We start from the raw sequence: 24,673 nt of genomic DNA, 5'->3' as shown, positions 1-24,673 counted from the left end.
TTTTCAGGCAGTTGTTCAAAAAAACAGAATTATTCTATATGTCTTCACATAGGAGCACATAACCCTCTTCACAAATCCACTAAGCTCCCTATTAAAAATAGTTAATTTATGTGTCCTATTCCTTACTGAAAAGCTGATCCAGAATCCCCATTCACATATTGAAGCATTTGTGTGAGATAACTTGGCAGCAAGAATATTTTGTTAAAGAAGCTTTAAAGTACTTAGAAAAAATAAGTGATATCAGTGCATATAATCTTCTTCTGAAATGGAGGGGTAAAAGAAATATTAGACATATAGTGAAATCTAGCATCAGCAATTTAGTATGAAGTATGAAAATGATTCATTGCACAGCGTGAAAGAAAAAAAAGCAAATGATGGATTATAGGGATTAATCCATCAAAAACCTTGCTGGGGATCATATAAATGTAATTTGGGGGAAAAAAAAAGTAAAGACTGCAGTCTCATTTGATGTCTTCAGTTAGGGAAATGTTTTCACTTCTTTTATTTTCAGAATGATTGGTATTGTATTTACTGGTTAGTTTTCTAAGTAAAGCTGTAGAAGTAGAGCAATATGAGATGCTCAAAATATAAAGTCAAATATGACTTTCCATGGTAGTCCCAAAACAGCAAGAAAATCTAACTTATGTTGCCTTAAAGTTCATAGGAGGAATAATATGTTTGAGAAGAGTTTCCTGTGTTGTGAAAGGCAAGTAGGGTTGAATGTGGAAAAGAAAGGAAAATTTAAATCATGAGAGTGCAAGATTTAGGAATAAGTACTTTTCTTTGCTAAAGTCATTTTAAGTTTTTCCTAAAATAGTCAGACAAATAGAGATGAAAATGAACTATTAATTTTTGCATTTCATAAGGTAGGCACTCTTGATTATTTTGGAGAAATCTATTGATAAAATAAGTTCTTAGAACTGCATTCTGCCTGCAGTACCAGCCTGATATAGAGTGTGAGCTTTAGTAACTGGATATTTACCCTTTTCCTTTTCCCCTGCAATAACACTTCAGAGCATTTTCCTGAAACTAGACAGCATTTTATATATTAGAATACTTCCCATGCTTTTGAATATGTTTAACCACATAGGTCCCAGCACAGACCTTGTTGGACACCTTCCATTGTGAAAACTGACCATTTATTCCCCTCTTCCATTTCCTGTCTTTTAAGCAGTTAATTATCTGTGAAAGGATAATAGCTTTTCTTTAGCTTGTGGCTGCAAGTTTCATTAAAAGACTTTGAGAGAGATTGTGAAATGTCTTCTTGAATTCAAAGTAAACTGTATCAACTTACCTCCTGTATCCATATGGTTGTAGACTCCTTCAGAGTCCTATCAGAGTCAAACTCCAATTTCATGCTTTATTATGCCCAACTCAACTATCACGCTCATTATTTTCTAATTCACCTGAACTTCCTAAGTATTTTAAAAAATCGTATCACATTCACCATCTTCAGATAGGAAGCTGTGTGCCACTAGTAACAATTTACTTATTTCTTTTTCTTAGCTATATTCTTTGATGACATTTTTTGTTCATTTTGCCTGTTTGTTCCATAACATCTTCAACTAACACAGCCTGCTGTGGTCTTGCCATTTCTTAATGCCCCTTGTATGACTGCATAATATATTTGTCCTATAGACTCTGTAGCAATCTTTCTGTCCTTGACGTGCTTGAAATAGGATTGAGTTTTAGCTTTTACTCTTTTTGCAGTGTCTCCTTGAATTCTTTTGTGGCCACGCTTATTGGGTAATTTACATTTAATATGCCAGTTTACATTGTCCTTTCCATTCATTTTGTACATAACTTCATCTTAGCGAAGAGTGGCTTCTTGCTTTAACGGCCTTTCTCTTCCCACTGTTTAGTTCTGCTGATTTCTTTTTGCCCTTCCTCAGATTTCCTGATTGATACAGTTCACATGAAGATATTCCCTCTTGTAGCAACCTGCTGGATTATGTCCTTGATTCAGGTTTCTCATCAACAGTTGTACTGAACTAGGCTATCTTTCTACTGCAGAGAACAGGTCAGGGACTATTCCCTCAATACTTTTCTCTTCAATGGAGTCGCCTCCCAAGAGAGCAGAAAGCTGCAAAGAAATTTCTTTTATGTTTCTTTGAAAAAATAAATAGTTGGCTAAAATACAGTCGATTTTGTCACTGTATTCAAAGTTCTTAAACTTGGGCACATAAACCAGGAATGTAGTCTGCTTAGTCAAGGGTAAGAGATCTATTCCTGACAGGGACTTTTCAGAACTGCAGGACTGGGCCATAGCTTTATCACACTTAAAAAACCCCACAAAATCTCCACCGCACCCCACCAACACTTGCATCCCAATAAGCTTATAGTGGCTACAAGAGGTAATGCAAGAGGACTCAGAATCCGCAGTCTTTGAAAGTCATGGAGAAAATACACCATCTGGTTTCTGTAGCTCTTCAAAATCATGTCATGTTTTATATGGAGTCACAAACTTACATACAAAGTGGTTTTAGTACTTGATTGTTACTGCTAAAATGAAGCCTCATCTAAATGGCACTGAAGTAAATTTAATCTTCCTCTGGTTTCAGGTGCTCCTGGGTTGGTCTCAAACTTTCTGTCATTCTTACTGCTTTTTTGAAAAAAGGATTTGCCCTTTAATGGATTCCCATCAATCAGATAAATGAAATGTAAAATAAATAGTTTTTATTAATTTGGTGCAAGGGGCTTTTGTTTATCGGCTGGTTTAATTGTCTTTTTAAGCATCTTTTTTCTCTCTCAATCAGCATAACCAAGATATTTTATTCAAATCTAACTTTATGCTATGATTGTCACTTACCAAGATCCAGCAAAATAGATGTTCCGTGCAGCTTTAAAGTTGCCTTGTTCTGCTAGTAAAACACCACTAAAGGGTGTGGGAGTATGAACAGTCCCTGATGAATTCACTTTCCAACTCTGTAAATGCACAAAATGAAGTACGTACTTATTGTAATAAGGAACGTGATTAAAAAAATAAAAAGCTCCAAACCCCACAGCTGGAGCACAGATGCCAACAAACATCACTTTGATACTTCACAGATTATTTTGAATATAAAGCTGTTCCAATTGATTCCTTCCCTACATTTTCCTTGGAAAAGTATTAAGTGCTCTGTGGTTTCTTTGTTGGGTATTTTTAAGTGGTGAAGAGATTATACAAGTTCATAAAGAAAGAGTTTTCATAAGTGGATGCATGCTTATTTGATTCCGTTAATTAAATCAACAATCCATATGCCCATATATTTTCAAGTGTACAGTATAGTTTTCATGACTTTTCTGGATGTGATTTTGAAAGGTAGTGAGGAAATGGTACAGTTATGCTTATGACAGAAAACTGTTGAAGCTCTGACTCTGCAGGAGACTGCAGAGTCAGGAGACTTTTCTTTTAGCACCTCAGAAAAGCAGGTAAGTCTTTAAAGGACACATCTAAAACTTGCAAATTAAAATGTAACAGTGGAGTCTAATTTTCAGTTAGTGTTGAAGTTAAAGAAGGTATGTATTCAAATCTATAGGTGTATCTGTGGCATATTTTGGGTTAAAAATAGGTATTGTTAAATGTGTCTATGCTCAAGATACACATGATTGTGAGAATCAAGAGTGCAACCATATCAGTAGTGAACTACAGACACCTACCTTTTGGAAAGTAACTTAGTTCAGGTCAGTCTGGATGGCTGCCTGAGGTAAAGGATACTGAAGGAGAAGGCTACAAAACTGATTGTGTAATGTTTAAAAAGATTTTTTATCTTTCACTTGATTGCATCCCTCTAATTCGTGCTGGGGTTAGACTCTTCTTTGGAGAGTACACATCCATCTAGGTTTCCTGCAAGCCATTTTGGTTTAGAGTGGTGATTTAGAAAAAGAATTACTTTACCTGTTTCAGTTAGTGGCTTAGCACATGGTATTTTTCTCTTTTCTCTTATTTTGACTAGTACCAATCATTGTGTGAGCTTAATATTTTTTCATTCATCAAAAGCAGCAAAGCATGAATGACTTCTATGAATTACTTACGGTGACTGAGATGCAAATGTTATTGTAAGTCTTCTACAGTCCCAACTATAATTGAAAGTGTTGCATAACAGGACTTTTAATCATTGTATTAGCAGTATTCCAGGTTACACAGGCAAATTAGACAAAGACAGCATTAGAAAACATAAAGGTTTGTCTTGAATAGCTTATTTAATAACAATGTTGTTATTTTCAGATCAGGAACCAAAGAACAATAACTGTAGTGCTAGTTATACTGAAAGAGCATCTTGCCTGAGTTTCTGAATTACAATGCCAACATTTTCATACCCTTAAACTGTGTCTATGGCAAACACTATACATTTGAGGATTTAAAGTACTGTAATTGATGTTAAAATATTCCAGATTTACAGGAAGAATTCTCAACACATTTTTTAAGTTCAGAGCTTTTTTTAAATGGCTTCGAAATTTCAAATAAAACTCGAGAATATCTGTTGGTGAGAAAGAAGCAAATGAAGCATTTGATAGTGTGTGATTAATGCAGTTTTAGCTATGCTAACCCATCCTGCAACTTCATAGTTCACCGCTTGTTTATCATTACAGTAAGGGTCTTGAACTGAGGAAAAACGAGATGAATTGTGCCAAGACTTCAATTACCATTCTCTTCTTTCCACTGCCTAAGTTTTTTAGCTTCCTAGACAGTTTTTTGGTTTGTAAAAATCATTATATGTTACGTCTTCACAACATATCAAATTAGGTAAATAATTTCACTCTTTTTAGCAACAAATAGGAAAAAAAGGAGACCATTTTTCACTCGCCACTGACTAAGTCTTTAATGGGATTGGTTTATACTAAGAAGCATTGGATCAGAACTTCCACTCCATCCTCTGCTATTCTAAGGGCCAATAACTGGCTGCTTGAAGATGAGGGGGTGGCTCTCCCTGATTCAGGCTCCATGCTCATTCTTTACCTTATGATTGACAATGTGCTCCTTGACTTGGTGTTGATGAGGCCTCCTTTCTGATAGTTTTCTTCCCTGCAGCATTAAAATGGTGTGGCATGAATGAGAAGTCTAGGTTTGATCCTTTTCTGAAAATGGTATGCAAATGAAAGCTGGGAGCTCTGTGGAAAAATAAAATGAATTTATAAATATTTTAAATGTCAGTCTCTGCCTTACAACATTTTTCAGGCTTTTATGAAAGTGGCCAAATACTCAGAAATAAAATTTAATCTTTTTGAGTATTCTCTTTGTTATTGTCCTAGGTCTCCATTCTAAAGACATTTTTATTTTAAAGTCCTATATGCATCCTTTGTATGGTATGAGTATAATTACAACACAATCACAATCAGGGAGGTCAGGACATTCATAGGTCTTTGCTAATATCATAAGATAACAAAGACAGCTCGGATATGGAGGGCAGTTTCATTACTGAGTTAAAGCTTTCCAAGAGGTCGGAATAACAGTCACTACATCTTACTATTGTTTTTTTCAAAGCCTACCTTTAAGCTCTGAAATAAACATTTGTTCCCTCATTGTTATCATTTCAGATTCTTTATATCATTGAGTATTCTTACTTATCCTCAAGCTTAACTTTCCCCCCTCAGTCCTCGTACCATAAATATCCCTTCCTGCATTTGGGACTTTCAAAAAATGTGTAGATTTAATTACTTGTCTGCTTAACTTTGACCCAAGACAAGTAAATATGTAGAATTTGAAGATTCTTTTTGTCCAACACTGTCTGGATTTTTATTTCACGTTTTCTCATTTGATTTTGTAGTTCTGAATTCAAAGGTACTAGTAGTAAATCACTTTACTGTAACTTTATCAATGATGGTAAAGTCATCACTGCAATAACAGCAAAGAATCATGATTTTAATTTTTTTTTTAGATTTAAAGAAATTATGAATGCTTGAAAATTCAAGCATTCCAATGCATGATCTAATGAAAATAACAGAACTAAAGTTGCCCTTTCAAATTTAAAAATACCCTTAACCCTGCAGTATTTTATGAGAAATTTGTTGCAGTCAAGTTAGAGAATAGATTGATTGGTCTTCCACCTGTTTGTTAACACTCATAATCATATTACAGGCAAGAAAGAATACACCATTCATGCAAAGTCGATAATTTATTCTTAGTCCAATTACTGTCTTAGAGGTCACAACAACCTTATAAAATACTTTAAATTAGGTACAGATAACATAAATATACAAACTTTTTAGTGTCTCCCTTTCTCTGACTTAAGCTTGCTCTCTAACTGTCCCTCTATGTGTTAAGATTAATGGTTTCAGTCTTGGGGTGGGTTTACAGCAGCTGGTCAGTATCCAAAGTCCTTTGCCAGAAGTATGACATGGATGTTGATATTTTCTTCCTTCTCGGTTTAGGATGTGGCTGGTATTATTTTTGTGTTTGCTAACAGGCTCTACACCTTGCTTATTATTCATTGGTCTGCAAGTCCACATTGCATCTGAATTTGCTCTGCAGTGTGTGTTTAACTTACCTGGGGTGCTTGTTCTTTGTTCTCTCAGTTGCCCTTAAGGCTTGGCAAGAATGACTTGATTTACCTTGTTCCTGAGGTTGCATTCCTTTGATGACCAGTAATTGGTCATCAGCAAGTTGTTAATAGCCCCTGGGCTTAAGTTATTGCCCTCTTCAGTTCATCCAAATCTTCCAATACTCCTGTTCTGTCTTTTATTAAGGGGATCTAATAGGTCACTCTACCCATAGTAATTACATTTTACAAATACCCATTAGTTATGAAATTAATGTCACTATAGACATTATATCACACAGTTATACAGAGCTAATGAAAACTTAAAACAAAGTAGGTAATATAGATCTGGTAATTAGATTATTGCTGTAGTATGCAAACCCAAGTCTTCAGGGAGACAAACTCAAGCACAGGCAAAGCCCCACAGGTCCTGAAGCCTGTCTTGTTAGCTTAATGCAAAACCTGCAGCCTTTTACAAACAGCAGTTACTCTATTTACAGAGCTACAAGGCTAGGCAGTAGTTAGTGATTTAGTTATGATCAGACCGCAGTTACTCTATTTACAGAGCTACAAGGCTAGGCAGTAGTTAGTGATTTAGTTATGATCAGACTTCAGGTGGACCATCAATGTCAGAATGCAAGAATGGCTCCTCAGAAGGTTTAATGGTACTTGTCACACCCATGAAAAGAAAACAAAAAAAAATCATATTTTCACAATTTTAATCTCTCAGTATTCACATTAATGTTTCAGAAATACCATTTCAGCTAGCGTTTGTGACAGAAACCTTAATTTGAAGTAAATTCTGTTTTTCTGGGATTTCTGTAGTAAACTTCATATCGAAAACAATAAATTACTTATGTCAAGAGCTTCTCATTCTTAATGCTGGCTAGTGGTCTTATCCCATGGACCAATAAAGATATTTCTGTTCTTTTGGACCTGGTAGGGGCAGGCTGACCATTCTTATTTAGCTGCAGACTAGTAGGTGATTCCCTTGATCGAACACAACTGATGTATATACATATCTCAACATCTGTATTGCCAGGCAGGCCCCTATTTACTCTGCCATTGCAAGAAATAAGATGTTACACTGTGTGGATAAACTACATAATCTTAACATTACATGTTTGTGTTCCGATCAAAAGCCACTCAGAGCCAAATCCTTCTGTTTATCAGTCAATTAAAGTAAATAATAACCACATATCTCTCCTTCTTATTATTGTTCTTAAACTCTTGTGCCTAAAATTATACTATTTTTTAAGATTAACAATCTTCTGTGTATAAAAAGGACACATGGGACCTCATTAGATGAGTCTTAAAGAAATGCGAATCTGACGTTCTTGTAAATCCATGTGACCCCCAGCAAGGAACTGTTTTGTTTTGTTAAAATTGCATACAATTTCTCTACCCACTTGTCCTTCCTGCTATCAGTAGAAGAAAAGAAGCAGTGGGCTTTTCCAGATAAAACACAAATTTAGCAAGTGAGTAATAATCACATCTAGTACTATTACAGCATGAGACGTGGCTTCCTGTATCTCAGCTTCCTCCTGTGTTAAGAAGTGTTCTCTGAGGCTAAACTATGAAAGGAGTAATGGAGATGTAAAGTATTTGAGGATGTTGCTCTCATTTGACTTGAAATACTGAATAATTTTTTTGAGGTTTAATGTCACTGAATCCTATAAAAAGCAATTTGCATTTTCTATAATGTAGTGTGTCTTTGCGACATGTGCACAGCCGTACAATTATAGATTCTATGTTGAAGTGTTAGCTGAGCGCTCTTTGGAACATTCCTATGTACAAAATGAAATATCTGTTCACCTCTAAGCAAGATAAAGATGTACCAGCTTGGACTGATTCTTTCCATAGTCCTTGTTTAAAAACCAAAAAGTTACCTTTATGCATAAACCACAGATTCTTCCAAGGAAACAGGTAGTGAACTTTCCATTTTGTAAAATCAGAGATTTTCTTTGTCATCCCACAGGGTAATCACATTAACTTTTTGTATTTGTCATGGAGTTTAAAAAGGTCTTCCATAATTTTAGAAATGTCTCAGCTACACAGTTGCACTTCAAGGAACAATAGCTTTAAAGTTGTGACTTCTCAACAGTTCTGTCCAAACATGAAGAGACAGCGATGCAATCTTAGGTGTTAAAACAGTTACAAAAAGATTCTTTGGCTTGCAAAAAAATGAAAAAAAGGCCAAATAAAAGAAGTTCTTCTAAAAGAAGTATTTCAAAATAACATATATTTAAACAATTCACCTAAGCAGTACCTGATCTTAGAGTAAGAAACCAGTGTAATGATGCCTGATTTTGTACACCTTAAACAAACCTTCAGTAAATTTGTGTATCACTCCTCCTTCCTGAAATCCTTTTAGGCCTTTCTCTCATCCCTCTCTACTGGCACACAAATACCTGAACTGAATCTCTTAGGTTTCATATAGTATTGGAATCTATCAATGCAGAGGCTTTATGTATCATTCAGTGTAAGCAGTGGTTGCTTTTATAAACTGAGAGTTAGTTGCACAGCATGTGAGCCTCATCTTCTATACCTCATCACTTATACTGAAATATTTACTAAAATACCTACACCTTGCTGAGGAGCCACTGTCCTAAGACATGCAAAAGACTGTGACCAAAACTAAGTTCTACATTATACATATTTTTGAATAAAGGAACTGAAAGATAAAAGATACACCATTCTTTGTGTTTTTATATAACTGCAACAGTGTGAATAGGTGAATTAGTTGGCAATAAAATAAAATATTATCACCCATTTTAGCCTTCCCTTTAAGGATTTGTGAGATTTTAATCTACAAAGCATAGACTATTGAAAACTGCATTCCATCATCTTTGTTCTTCTCTCTGCCTTGGGATCCTGTTTGCATCCTCACACTTTCATCCCCAAATTCTTGCCAAACACCCACATTTCCTTATCAGTGAAATTTCTTTTCCTATGGCTGCTTTTATTTTGTGTAGTCACATTAATGTCTTTCTGTGGGTATGCAAACTCAGCTCAGTGTGATTATCTTCAATTTATTATCATTATTGCTTTTATTATTTCCTCTTTTTTTCCTTTTGTGCCTTTAAGGGTTCTATTTCTACCTTTACTACTCTTACTGGTGTTGTCTTGTCTCTGAGCATCTAGAAGAGAGACGTCTTTTCCACAGAACTTCTGTATTTTGGTGACATGTTCCTCTCAGTATCTTAGACCAGTGCAAAGAAAAAAAGGATATCTTGCCAGCTTGTCCAAAGGGAAAAAACAAACCAAACCAAAATTTTTTTGCTAAAATTTTTCCCTTCTGCATGTGCAACTTTGATCTGCCTTTGCATCCCTGTCTTGCATTCCTCAAACAGAACACTTTCTATAAGCTTTTGTAACTTCCAAGTGATGCTTCAGAAGAAGACTCTTAAATCTGCCAGTTCCAATAGTGTAGTGCTCAGCAAACCTGCCTTCAGAGTTGTGTTTGATGAGCCAGTACTCTTTATAAATGGTCAGACATCTGAATTTAAAAGCACAATGCGAATACAAAATACTTATTATTTTCTTATAAAAAGCAATTTGCAGACTATAGCTAACACTTTTATTTTCCAGTTGCTAATGTCATTGGCCTGAAAATGCCAGAGTTAATGGTATGCTTACTGAGCTGTCAAAATAAAGCCTGTATTACAAAGCCCACAATGCAAGTTCAGGGAGCCCATCCTGACCTTGAGCTGAATTTCAGTCCTGTGAGTTTGACTTGTGTATTCCAGCCATGTTTGTGCCATTACTGGCAGTAAGTTCTTTCCACATTGCTCGGAATGTCTGAAATACAACATTGTGCATTACCCAGCCCTTGCTTCTGCAATAATTTTGTGTGGGTTTACATCTTGCTTTTATAAGCAAACACAATACTACTACCCAGTGGCAGACTGCAGCTTCAGCATCCTGAAGGCATGGACCACTGTTAAATTTGCCAGTCTCCAACATGTAACTCAACTCTCATAACTTGTAGCTATTTATGTCCCTTAAGCATTTTGGTAGATGACATATTCAGTAACTATTTTCTTTTCTGCCCAATTTGATTACTGCAGTGTAAATCAATCCTTGTTCATGTCCTTTTTTTTTTTTCCTTCCTCCCATAAACGCAGTTATGTGAATTTTATAATAAGAAGTGGGGCAAAGCTGGCATGTGGAAATTTGATTTGGGACAAGACTGGGATAAGCATAGCTGAGTGTAAAGAGAAGCTAAGGATCTTGTGTGTGCTATAAGTGGTAAACTACTTCTTTAAGAGCTCTCGTGAGTAAAGAAAGAAATATATTGTTGTCATACATTCAACTTGTTGAAACTCGTAAAATGCTCCATTTGAAATGTATTTTGATTTAATTTTACTAAGGAGCCATAGTCGGTTCCTAGTCAGTTTATTTTTATTTCAGCAGTATTTTCTTTCCTATTTTTTGTACAGTCTGTAATTGCTTTCTCCTTTTGTTTTCTTCATTAACCTTGTGGCTTGAATGTTTTTAGCAGTGCCACCTTTTCCCTTTATAGTGCTTAGCCTTTTTGCTGAGACTTAAAACAAAGTGCAAAATGAAAGGGTTTTAATCCTTTCCAGAGCAGCAGACCATAGACTGCAGAAATTCTGAGCTAAACCACACAGGTTATTGTTAATTAAAACTTTATCTGCTTTATGCTACAGTCATGCCAGCTAGAGAACAGCTCATGTTTGAGGAGATGCAAAGGAAGAACGCAGTCATTCTTGCCTTTTTCTTTCTCAGACTGCAAATAGAGCATTAATATGAAGCCAGCATCAAATTAGCACATTTTTTTTTCCCGCAGAAACATCTGTCTTACCAGGAATTGGCTGGAGATCAAAAAAAAAAATGTTTTATTCACAACCACAGAGTTCCAAAAATACAACATAGATAAATTAAACCCTTTGTAAATAAACTTTATATAAACCCAACAATATTTTAAAAGCTGAAAATGAAGAGTGTGTGGTGTGAGAGAAATTGATTTGTAGGAAGCTTTTTAGATTGCTGCAAATTAAATGGAAAATTTGAAACGGTTATTTAAGTCAATAGAAGATTCAGTTCTGACAAGATTCTGAAAAATACCAGACTTCATTGGTGGATGAAAGAGCAGGATGCAGATTTGCCTAAATAGAGACACGTGTTGCTTTTTGAGAAGCCATAAGGGATCTGGAACTTGTGGGTGAAAATTAAAGATATGTCAGAGGCCATGTGGGAGACCAACACACTTTTAGAGCAGTTTGGAAGCCAGGTGAGATAACCCACACCATTTAAAATGGCAACAAAGCCCTGCATTTAGTTAATTGTGTCTTGTATTAAGGGTACAAGCTCTGAGAAGTTGATATCTACTCAAAAGAAAATTAAAGCCAGGTGAGATAACCCACACCATTTAAAATGGCAACAAAGCCCTGCATTTAGTTAATTGTGTCTTGTATTAAGGGTACAACCTCTGAGAAGTTGATATCTACTCAAAAGAAAATTAAAGACAATAGTATGTTTGTATTTGCCTGTGCAGTTTCTCTTACTGAACATGTTAAGCACAAACCTTTGAATGTTTGTAGGTAATCTGAATTTACATTTATTATTACAAGTGGAGGCATATTTTTCATATGTTTTCTTCTGTGTTTCTGCTTTTCAACCAGGCGACCTGTAAAATGTTATGCTATTTAGATTGTCTTTTTATTTTTTATGTTTTTTTTTTTCTCCACATAGCCTGAGGCTCTGACAGATGAGTTACAGTGACAATTGCTAAAGCGATTTAACCAACTCAGGTTTCTCCTATGCTAGAGGTCATATTTTCCCATAGTGGAGAAGCAAATGTGTCAGCATCTCAGTTGCTGTACTTCCTCATCCAAGTGCTTAAAAGCTATAACTGAAGATAGTTTTGTGCTCATACATTTGATGATAGCAGCAGTGATTGAGATATGGGCACACGTTCACGTCTGTCAGCTCTGCTGTAACTTCTGCCCTGGGGAAAGGCAGATGTCTGTGATGTGATAAAGTATTAAATTGTGCTTAAGTGCACTTTTAGTTCAGTTATACTACTGCTCGCTTCAGTGTGCCTGGGTCAAGGCCTGAAAAAGAGGTTTATAACATAATTATTTTTTTAACTTACTTGCTATACTCATTTTCCAAAGACCTTATCTACTCTTTTGGCATATGAAAACAGAAAAAATTTTGCTTGACAGTAATTTGGGCATGGGGGTTGTGTTTGCTTTCTTCCTTTTACTCATTTACAGTAGAGTGGCCTTTGAGTTATGAAGATGTGGATGCTTATACACATGTTAACTTGCCATTCTTGACCTCCATCCTAGTAGATAATTGGAGCTTCTTAATATTTGGAGGTTTTGGAGAAGACAACGATCCATGTGGTGTGAGAGAGATCTTTCACAGCTGTTTTTTTGACACTTTCATTAGTCTTCCAAATCCATACTCAAATCCCCTGCTAAGTGGCTTCATTTCCAGAAATGCAGAGCATATCTTCTCTGCTACCTCATCATGAGGTATAGATGATCTTTGAATGTGTCTCATTGGTGTGGCTGCATACAGGTCTCAAATCTATTTTAAATAGATTTAAATACTTGGATAGTTTGCATTTCAGCAAGCAGTTCTGCTTTTCACTGCAGCTCCTGGGTTTGTACTGGCAACTCTGAATTAAAGTTCATAGTTCCTCATCTGTTCAGTTTGTACTATTTTCATCACTTATGCGTTTGTCATTTAGCAGCTGCTCTCACATTTAGAGCGTTGTCTCAGGAGTGGTGACATTATAGGATTTTTTCCCAAGTGATTTGTTTATCATTTAAGTTATTGCTTGGAATGAGAAATAAAGGAAGAATATTAAAATAATAAGATTTTCAGAGCAAAGTCAGACTTCACCTCTTTCCAAGATTAATTTTCTCAAATTTTGCTTCTGCTTCTGTATAAAACACACTTTATAGCTCCTTAGAATTAAAAGGCAAAAAAAAAACCCCAAACAACAAGGAAAGCTGCAATTGTGTACTTGTTGTCTAAATGGCTTCATAAGCAGCTAATAATTTTGTACTCTCAGATCTGCTTTGATATGGCACAGATCAGTAGTTGCATTTGTGCCCTCAGCTTTTGAGCTTAAAATGTGAAAGTTCATCTGAAACTAAAAGATTGTGTACTTTTAGGAAATAAGGTCAGTGATAATCTAGGCTGAGAAAAGGATTTATTTTAATGTAAGAATGCACTGACAATATAATAATTGACTACGGATAAATGAATAAGACTATGAATGTGGCTGGATATAAAATAGTAATAACTCTGTTATTTTTCTGCATTATTTGTTGGTTTGCTTTTCACACAGCTGAGGTCAAAATATTATGGAAGTAAATGTGTCCTTGTATGTAAATTTCCAGAACAGCTTTACCACTGTGCTTAATTTGAAACTACCTTGTGAAAGAAGTCAGCTGTTTCTCTCTGTACGAGTTCTTTATCCTTGGCCCCATGACTATAGGCTGCGCAGCTTTTACTTTCTTCTCTTCTTATTTCACAATTGCACATTGTTTTAACAACCTGTGGAGTTAGTGATGTATGGTGGCAGGCAAACCCAACTGAAACTTGTTTGCAGATTTCTCCCATTACTAAGTTCAGAAGAAGACACACTGACAATCATTACAGCAACCAATGGTTGAATCTAAGAATCAGGAATCTAATACTTCCCATGTCAAAAGAAGCCAAGTAACTCTAGTTTTGTCCTTGAAAACTGAAGTCCTAGATTTGCTTCTAATTCTAATGTTTAAAAACTTGTTGAAGATCTGATCCAGTGGGTCTCTTCCAACCTGGTTATTCTATGATTCTATGATCTCTTTTTATAACAAGAATATAGCTGTCATTGTCTTTCTAGAAGCCTACACGAAAAAAAAACCAACAAAAAAAAACTATGCTACAGAAGAGATATAAAGGAAATCTGTGTGTCATAACAGAATTGCAGTCATTACAAAAGAGCAGTCTCTAAAATTGACACGTTGACAGCCTTTTCATGCCTTTTGACTGTTGGATTATCTTCTAACATTCTTACTCTCAGTTAATAAATACTTGGATAGCCGTGACTTCCCACAATTAAAAAAAAAAAAACATTTTAAATTAATAATAACTATTTCAGCAATTTAAAAGATTTTTGTCAGAAATTATAGGGCTTAGATGAAAAACTTTAAGCTTCTCAGTATGAGCATGTGAAGCTAATTGCAAACAATTGAGTTATTACTCAAAGTAAATCAAATCACCCCTTCTCTGTCTGACTTAATCCACCACTTTTTGCACTTGCATTTGTAACGAATAAAGCCACAGGCACAGATTGTTAGCATGTCCCAGCTGAGTGGTACCTCACTAAACTGCAGCAAGTCTCTTGTTTCCAGTCAACTGATCATACCCCCCAAAAATGCAATTTTGAACAACCCTTTTCCCTACCTCTGAAGTACTGAATGACCAGGTAAGCAAAATCACTGCTCACAGAAAGCTACCTCACTTGATCTTTTAAAATTGCGACCAGTACATTCTTAAATTTAAAGGTAAAGTTGGATTTCTTCACTTTGTAATTAGACGTATAAATATAGATTTCAAAGCTGATGTTTGCACACTAGTTTTAAATGCTCATTTAAATTCTGAAAATATTCATCTTGAATCATTTACAAGTAACATATCATTTATCTTTAATGTTATTTATATTTCATCGTCTATGTCATGTTGCTGCTCAGATTTGAGCTGCTCAGTAGGAAAGAGGTCATGTCTTTCCTACTGCAGCGGAGGCCTTCACTGCAATATAGCACCTGCTTAAGTGAAATGACTTTTGAGTCAGTAAATCTGTACAGTTATTTATAGGTGGACTATCCTTTCAGCCTTTTGGCCTTGATTGTTTATGTTCCTGTGTGTTCTGTTTTCATCAGCTCAGTAATATCTTTTCCTTCCTTTATGCAAGCTTTGCAGCAGTCTAAATGAAAACACTCGGCAAAAATAACCTAATCAGTCCTTTGACAGGCTCCTCTGGGCTTATCAAATTTTAGCAGGTTCAAATGGTGATGTCCCCATCTTCTCATCCCCTCCCTTCTGGAGGCTCCCATCCCACAGTGGAGCTGCTAGAACAGGAGGTGTGTTTATGCTGTGCCAGATCATAATCCTGCGTATGAAACCTCAAATAAGGGGGGGTTTGCAATAAGATTCCTTACTGTGACCTGGACCAAATGAGCCATGGACATCTATCGCCTAAACAGTAACTTACCTGCAAACCAGTAGGTTTTAGTAGAAGGAAGGAACACACTCTTAGTAACGATAGTTCGTAAAAGACTTCTTTTACTAGGTGGATCCCCTCCTCCTATCCAGGATTCTTGTAAGTTGATACAATTATTCAGAGGACCTGGACTATTATTTATCAATGTTTAGGACTAGAAATTAAGTATCTCTGACTCCTAATTAGTGGTAGGTCCATAACAATTACACGACTGACACAATTGTTTAAGTGTGACACTTCAAATTAGTGGTGTACACAAATGCAGAAATGCATATAATTGCATGAATTTGTAAAAGTCATGCAAGTAAAATTTGTTACCTAAAAAACCCATAAGTCGAGGGAAATTTGTTTGCTATGTTCTTGCATGCAGCCAAATATGTGATCTTTCAGAGCACATTGCACAGCTCATCCACTTCGTGAGATGTTTCATAAACCATGGGTAGATTAAAAAGGAAGGAGGAATGAGAGGGAGAATTTTCTGGTTTGGCCATGCATTTTTAGAGGCATTGCTTGTTTCCTAACTGTTAACAATGCATTCAATATCTTCAGTGCCTCAAGGGTGAAGGGAACAAGGTAATTTACAGGAGGCTTATGTCATTGTGGGCAAAATGTAGAAGGTATTGTTTGTCAAAAGAAGATATATGGTGAACTTAGTAAGAGAAGCTTAGATATCAAAGTAAATCCATATTCAAAAAGGAAGTGGGTGACCAGAGAGTATAGTAATTCCCCCTGTGGATGAAACACATACCTGGCAGTGAGGTGAGTGTCCACTTAAAACAAATTGCAGTCTTCAGTTTCAGCCTATTCAAGACTGAATTCTGCATAGATATTGGACTTGCAGGCAAGTGCCAGGAGAGATATCTGTAAGTGAAATTGAAATCCATTTCACTGAAACACATTACATTTTAAGTATGGTTCATTCTTAGTTCGACAACTGTCAGTAAATTGTACTAGTCAGTTCTTAGACTGTTTTTGAGGTGTTTTCCAGTATTAAGAACATACACACATTTTTGCCATTTTAGTGTTCAAGTTCCCATAGTGACAGTAGCTTGGGACCCATTCCTGCCTTAGCAGTCTGGGAAGGACAGCATGGTTGCAGCCCCCTGGTCTTGACTTGCAACTCACTAAGGGATTTAAAACTGTCAAATTGCAGATTGCTGCCCATCATAGCGGGAAGTTAGCCTCTAAAGCATTTTATTTACAGCATTTCTACTGTTGTCCTGCTGCTTGGTAGCTTTCATGACGAACCAGAATGCCAGTATACAAAAGCCTGCAAAGAGGAATTCTAAGGCAGTTTCTCCTCCAGGGAGCTCATAATCTTACCGTGCAAGTGTTAAGTGGGGGTTGAGATTTAAGTGAGGGCACTGTGTTAGCCCGTTGCTCTGTACACAGTGTATAGAAGTGATTCTGCAGCAGGAGCACTGGGATCACATCAGAGACACTTGGAGGACTGGTACACCAGGTAGACTTGCTGTTGTGGATTTACTGTGGTTTTACTTCTTAATCATTCTCTATGAGCAGTGTGCAAAAACACACATAATTTCTTGATATATTCAATTATTTTAAAAAAGTTAATTTCCACTGGGGAAATGGTTCCACGTCTAGTCTTTAATTCCTTTTAAGTTCCCCTTTACATCAATGGAAGTGTTTTTCCAATTCTTTTGTTTAAAATACACAAAATTGAAGCAAAAGTTTGTGCTTAGTATTTGCAGCCAAAAAAAGAAATCCTTCAGAAGAAACCTATTCCTTTTGCATAGGATAAAATTATTTTCCTCCATATATCCATCAAAATATTTTTAAAAACCGGTTATGAGCACAATGTACTTACCTTTACTTCACAGCACTACAGGACTGCATCTGTGCTCAGCAGTACTCTCTGAAGTCGTGGCTCTGCTGGTATCGATAAAACTACTGCCATTGAGGTTAACTAAAATACTGCATGTAAAGTAGGATGTTGGTGTGCCTTTGCATGATTAAAATACAACAGGGATCTTAGAAATATTTTTGCATTTTGGATTTTAGGTGAAATTTATACCTGTGAAATTTATAATGTAGAAGATGTTTTGCTTAATGACTTGGACTCAATGGGATTTAGGTGTTGTTTTAGGTTATGCCTTTGTATTTCACCGTGTATTGTAATAGAAAAATTACAATAAAGTAAGGTATATCTGATGACATTAGCTTGAAGAAGCTGCCTTTTTCAACTGGAAATAAATAAAAACATGTTCAGGAACTTACTTGTCTTTTGTTTATTTTGGTTTGAAAATGCTCTTGTAAATGAGTAAGACTTTACACCTCTCTAATGAAAATAAATGAACAATTTATTTCTTCAAGTTCAGTTAGTGGTTTTCCTGAATGTGTTTTTCAACCACTGCAAGATAAATGTTGTCTACTTTTTGGTTTTTGGAGAGAGTGAGACTTTATTAGTTGTTCAGGAAACTTATGTTTTTATGTGTAAACAAGGCCCCCATATAAATGGGAACCTTTTTCTCTTGAGTCTTATAACACTGTTACATTCATTTTGACCTTTGTTTTGATTGCATGTGAAAGCTATCCTGTCCTTTAACTATATGTTGCTGTTACAAACTCAGATCTTGAGAAATGGCTGAAAGACTCAGGTCCTGACACCTTACAGTCCTATCTTGTCCTGGGTGACATACGACATCATTCAATTTATGAATCAGCAACATTCTTTTCTATTGGTGTCTTAGTATCTGAAAAATCAAAGAAATAACTGTTAGCATGATGAAACAAAAAACAACAAATCATAGATATTTTTTAATCTATGGATTGTTCAGTGATTCCAAAAGAATATTTGAGAACTAAAACAATATATGAAAAGCAAGGTATAAAAGAAAACAGTTGGGCTGAAAATATTTAAATGGGCTGTTGATGTCGATTTAGCTGCCTTGTGTATCTCACACTAACAGAGGAGAAAATAAAACACAGATGAGAACAAAAGAAACACATTCAACATAGACATACTACAATATAAAAGAAATAAAAGTTTGTTAGGAAAAATCCCCCCATAATATGAACATTTAATATAAATAGAAATAGAACTTTCTGTATGAATTCTGTTTTTTATAAAAAATTGTAGTTGAAATGTACATAAGATTTTAGCCTAATTTCCTAAGAAGGTATCAGACTATCATCCTGTTTGGTTAATTAAAATGAAACTTAAACTAGGGGTAAATGTCTCAGAGATTCTAAAAACATTGAGGAATTTGACTGAAGTGGCAAAAAAATTCAGTCTGTTCCATGGTCTGCATGAGAAACCATAGAATTTTGTTCTATATCATGTAACAATAATCTTCCATTTTGAAATAAGATGTTTTGGAATTGATATTTTAGTTGTCCTTTTCTAAAATAATATGACTGAGTAATTCTAAAGAAATCTTGGTACAAAATATGACATTAATATCCTTTTTCTTTTCATTATACAGAAAGTATTATTTAAATACATAAGCAAGTTAGTTGTTTAATAGAATAATGTTTATTAGGTTATATTCTATCATTCCAAACTAAGCTTTAAATAATGATGTCATTTCTTATATTACCATAATATGCTTCACAATATTTTTTTAACTTTCATTTATCATTTTCAGGCATGCATTTTATGATATATTTATTAATTTCTTTATATTTTGTAAAATTCTGATCTTATTCAATCTCTGCCAGGCATAGGTTGGCATAAATTTAGCAATCTCAACTGACTAAATCCACTCTAAACTGAAAGCCACAGTATGGTGAATTAGGTCAGAAGTTTTAGGACAACTTCTAAAGAGAACTTTGAAAATGTGGTTAAGTTTGAACTATTGCAATGATATTTTTTGAAGTCTGTGAATGGCCGCAAATGATTATTGTTCTAAGTCCAGAAGTATACCCTAAGAACTAAGGTACTTAAACTTGTCATATGGCTCCCAAAGTTTTACTCTGTGAGTATCTAGAGACTCCTTCCAGGAGAGCTCAACACCATCTCTTTCTTCAGTCCATGTGGGGCACTTGCATAGGATTTTGACAGCCTCTCAGGTCCTCTCAACAGCCCTATTGAAGTAGAATGCTGCACTGCTTTTCTAGTTCTTTCTTACCACTGGTTTGCTGAGCTGTAAGTTCAGTGTTTATCTGAGACTTTTATTCCTCTAAGAAGTTGCTTTATTACTGTATCCATGACTCTGTCTGGTCATGTTGCTTTGGAGAGGGCCATATTCCTGAAATCCTTCTTGAGTAAATTGTTTAAGCATTGGACAAGGTGGGAAGAGGAGGGTAATCCAAGCAGAGATAGCAATTTCCATATTTCCAGTCCCTGACAAATTCTTCCAATCAAATTAGGTGTTTGTGCTAGCAGCATTAAATATATGCATGTGTGATCTGAATTGTGTCTTTTCTCTCCCTCCTTTACTTACTTTCAAATCTGAAGCTATTTGGAGTAAGATCATTGTTTTGTTTATACTGGAGATTTACAGCATCAGAGCATATCTATGCTTTCAACAAGTACAATGGGATTTTTGATTCCCCTGCCACAAACGTGGTATTTCGTAGAGCAATGCAGCACTCACTGATTGTGAGAGAAACCATCTGGCTCTGCCAGGTCATTATTACTGCCAGAACTTCATGGAGTCATCCATTGTTAGGATATTCCTCCAAATTTTCTCAGAAAGAGATTATTTACTGCTCTCAATATTTTCTGGGTAACGTACATGTACTTTTTTTTCCCCTGCCATTCTGAGCCTTTCATGGGTATTGTCCAGTGGTTGAATAGCCAGGAATGTCAGCAGACAAACTTTCTTATAAGCTATTCATCAAGCAAGCGAAAACGAAAAACTAACAAATGATCTCTCTAGCTGCTCTTAGGGAACACCTTTCTTTGCTGACTCATGTAACAACACATTATTATACCTTCTGTTAGAGTGTATGAAGAGACTACACTTCCTGAAGCAGACTGATAACTGTCAGTCTGTCTTTCCAGAAATGAATGAGCCAGCATGTTCATCTCAGACCTGTGTTAGCCAAGCAGCATTCAGTACATTGCAATTAAATTCACTTCTTCCTCTATTGCCTATTTTTGTCTGGCAAAGAGTTCATTGCATATGTCAAACATTCTGCTTTACATGCTCTTCACCTCTTCATGCCATATCCAGCAAAGAAAGACCTTGCATTTATAACAGCTTTTATTTCTGCTTGAATGACATAACTACAAAAATCAGCAGCAAATGAGAAACTGAAGCTTTTAAACCATTGTGACTGTATTGAGACAAGCATTGTAGTATCTTCTATAATGATTGAATTATTCCTGCTTACATGCTGTTAGGAAAGATCCTGTGTTTCAATATGTTTGAAAGTGATACAGCACTTCTTCTAGACTGTCATTGAATATTTCCAAGACATTTGACTTTGCAACAAAAAGTACTTTGATTTGGAAAAGTGAAATACGTGGCAAATGTTAGATGGATTAAAAGCTGGCCCACTGTCAAATTGAAAAATGTGATGTTGATGGACAGATATAAATGACTGGGATGTGTCTAGCAGAGTCTGCCTGCAATCAGTTCTTGGGTCAATAGCACTTAACATTTTCATCAACAGTCTAGACAGTGATATAAGACATCTTCAGTAAAGCTTGACCATGACAGAGATTGGATAATATGCTAAATAATTGCAGAAGGTAATAAAACATATTTTAATATTGCCAAACACCAGCCTCTTGTGTGGGATAGGTAACTGTATATAGTTATACAGCTGTGATTTAGGGAAGGACTGGTTATCAATGGTAATTTAGTCTACTTAAGCTCACAGTGCAATGTCGTGGAAGGAAAAAGCACTAATGCAATAATGTATGTATTAAAGTCAGACTGTCAAATGGAACAAGGTCATGATTGCCTCTGCATGCTGTATTGATAAGACTGCTCCTAGAGTTCCAAGTAAAATTTTTCTTAAGGAAAATAGGGAAATAGGACAAAAGGAAGACATAGGGCTGCACAGGACCTGGAAATCTATTTTTCAATCATATGTAGCTTTAGAAGCTCAGCTTAGCTCATCATTATGTATGGATATATGGGCATGAAAAATTTGTTTGTAGGTATGTGACACAGAACACTTTCAGTATCATTGATAAAGGTGCAGCAAAATTCAGCTACCAGAAAATTAAATTAAGGGAAAAAAAGCAGCCTTGAATTAACTTGCGATTTGTTTAGCTTTGAGGATTACTAAATAGTGGAACAGCTGATGTAGGGAGGCAATAGACACATCAGTGCTAGTCATCTTTAAAAAAAAAAAAAGAGGGAAAGAATAAAGACAGAGTATTCTAGCTAAAAGATGCAGTGTGATCCAGCCACTGGAAGGGACAGCATAGTGGAGGTGAATAGCCAGTTGGGATAGCAAGCAGGGTAGTTCTGGCTGTTGCTGAGATCTGTTAATTTTATGATTTCCTCTTTATAGCTCATGTGCTGCAAGGAGAGCAGTAGTACCTGTTCTACCCTCAATTTGAAACATGCATGATTGAAACAATTGCCTAGAGGAGTCATGAAGTAATTACTCCCCCTTCTGTACACAGGACCACATAATCTGCTTGTTTGCTGTCTTTTGATCCAGAAAGAAACCAGTCAAAGCTGAAATGCAGATCCCAGAAAGGTTGAGGCAGCCCTCTGTGCTCTAAAGGGATCCTCTCAGATGGCCCTTGAGTATGACTCATGTGGTCACTGTTATAGTTAGCAACAGGTTTTAAGGTGGGAAGGGACTTTGCATAGCTTTGAAGAACAAGAATAGTCCAGCTGAAGTCTTTGGGCTAAGAGATCTTACTTGTCTGAAACAAACTTGATCGTTTGTTACAAGTCCACCTGGCCTCAGAATATGAGAGTCTTGAACTGGGTTCTCTGGTGTGTTGCTGCCTTAGTGGGACAAGAGTTTCTGGGGAATAATATTTTTTTCCCAATTCTAATAGATTGATAAATTAGAAAAGCTTTAAGACAAAGAAGCTTCTTTCAGATCTGAAATAGCAACACAACCTTGAACCAAAATAGCCCAAGTGGATATGTTAATAAGTTAGACTGTCTGAGAGAACAGGTAGTGGACTGAGGAAAGTATGAGATAAAAAGGCTATTATCACTGTGGGAGAGAGATGAGCAGGTAATCTATTGCTTGATGGAACATGGGGTAGGAGTTGTGATAGAAGGAGGTTGTACCATATAATAAGCCCATTCTTTCTATTGTGTCCCCTTTTTTTAGTGTTTAGTGGTATCGCAAACTTTAGCAGGCTCCTTCTCAGAAGGTATCCTCCACTGAGTATCTCTCTCAGAGTTCAGAGGTAGAGACATCGTTTAAAAATTGTTCCACTCATGCCTATTTCTTTTTGACTTTAGTAATTTGTCATTGGGAATTCATTCTGATACTTAATAGCTGTTTAATTGCATCCATATGGTTTACAAAGCACTTGCACCAGAGGAAGCGTATTTTACTCTGGGAAATGAATGAACAGGGCCTACAGATCTTGACCATGTTCATGAGAAGACTTACATTGTGAGGCTTAAAAATACTGGCAATTCTGCATTTGTTTCTTAGGTGTAGTCTGTTCCCTTTGGTGCCTATCAGTCCACAGGAAATTTGCTTCTGATCGTAGTTTTCACAATGTTGGAGTTATAAGTAGCGTGGACCTCAGAGAACTAGATTCTGTAATAGAAAATAATTTTTGTTTATTGCCCTTTTGTAACACGTAAACAACATACAAAATGGACAGTGGTTCACTTATTCATATGCCACTGGATTTTGTCAAGAAATTTTTAACTTGTTTGAGTCTCAAACTTGCAGTTCATCAGAATTCCGCTTAATTGAAAGCTTTAACATGTTTAGCTACACCTAATTTCAGGCTATTAATTTATAAAGGATATGCCTTATCATGGTACTTATGGTGTTCAGCTTACTGGTTTTATGGATGTAATAGATCTAATTTGCACTGGCATATTATTGCTTTTAGCAATGCGATATGGTATCATGCTTGCCTAGAAGTGGAAAAAAGCATTTTCAGTTTGAGACTGGAATTAAAAGTTTATTGATGATCGCTGCTATTGGAAATGCTGGAAAAAACATCAGAGGCTTCTTTATTGGTTGGAATTTTGTCTGTTTTGAGGGTTTGTGGCATTTTTTAAAGGCATATTTAACGATTATATTCATTATGACCATTTTCTTTCAGGAATATCAGCCTTGTAACACCAATGCTTGTCCAGAGTTAAAAAAGACAACTCCTTGGACACCTTGGACCCCAGTCAATATTTCAGACAATGGTGGCCACTATGAACAGCGTTTCCGATATACCTGCAAAGCACGCCTGCCTGACCCAAATTTGCTAGAGGTGGGAAGACAAAGGATTGAAATGCGTTATTGCTCCAGTGATGGCACCAGTGGATGCTCGACAGATGGTAAGCGAAGCTATAGTGGCTGCATGATTCCTTCTGCTTGTGAGGTGTCTGCAGTTCCATTTTCAGCATAGAGTGGAAGTTTTTGCTTGCTGACATTTTGCATAATGGAACTGATAATGAAAAGGAAGATACAGTGATCACAACAGGGAATCTAACTTGTATTTCTTCTGGATGTAGCTTCATTTGGACTAATCAAGTGTCTTTTATCACTGATTATGACATATGACAGATTATTTTAATACTTTTTAAAATAATCTGAAAGCCATGACATGGCAGCCCAGTTCTCAGAGGGTTGTGTCACCTCTTTATACTCTCTTGGGTTTTCACTGAGGGAGAGTTTGTGTAATGTATTTGATCAATATTTAGCTAGAATATCTATCACTGATGCTGAGAAATAACTTTTTGCTCAGTAATTCTGAAGTGACAATTGTAAGATGCATGCAGGTTTTTAACTAAATAAGGAGTTTGTAAACTGGATAGTTTCTATTATAAAAGTCTATGTTATGCTATTGCTAGCAATTTAAAGTTCTGTTTATTTCTAAGATGGAAAACTT

At 35.9% G+C, this 24,673-nt stretch overlaps 1 protein-coding gene across 1 annotated transcript in view; it reads left to right on the top strand.

Moving 5' to 3' along the window:
• SEMA5A (semaphorin 5A) overlaps positions 1-24,673 on the top strand; it is a 232,028-nt gene that overhangs the window by 170,374 nt on the left and 36,981 nt on the right. The window contains exon 16 of the mRNA XM_069853480.1: positions 23,894-24,119. Within this exon, the coding sequence (XP_069709581.1) occupies positions 23,894-24,119 (226 nt within the window). The remainder of the gene's footprint in view (positions 1-23,893; positions 24,120-24,673) is intronic.

Source organism: Phaenicophaeus curvirostris, chromosome 3, assembly GCF_032191515.1.
Source record: "Phaenicophaeus curvirostris isolate KB17595 chromosome 3, BPBGC_Pcur_1.0, whole genome shotgun sequence".
In the NCBI taxonomy this organism is placed as follows: Eukaryota; Metazoa; Chordata; class Aves; order Cuculiformes; family Cuculidae; genus Phaenicophaeus; species Phaenicophaeus curvirostris.
The sequence above is the reverse complement of the archived record's forward strand: the minus strand, read 5'-3'. Positions and strand labels throughout refer to the sequence as shown.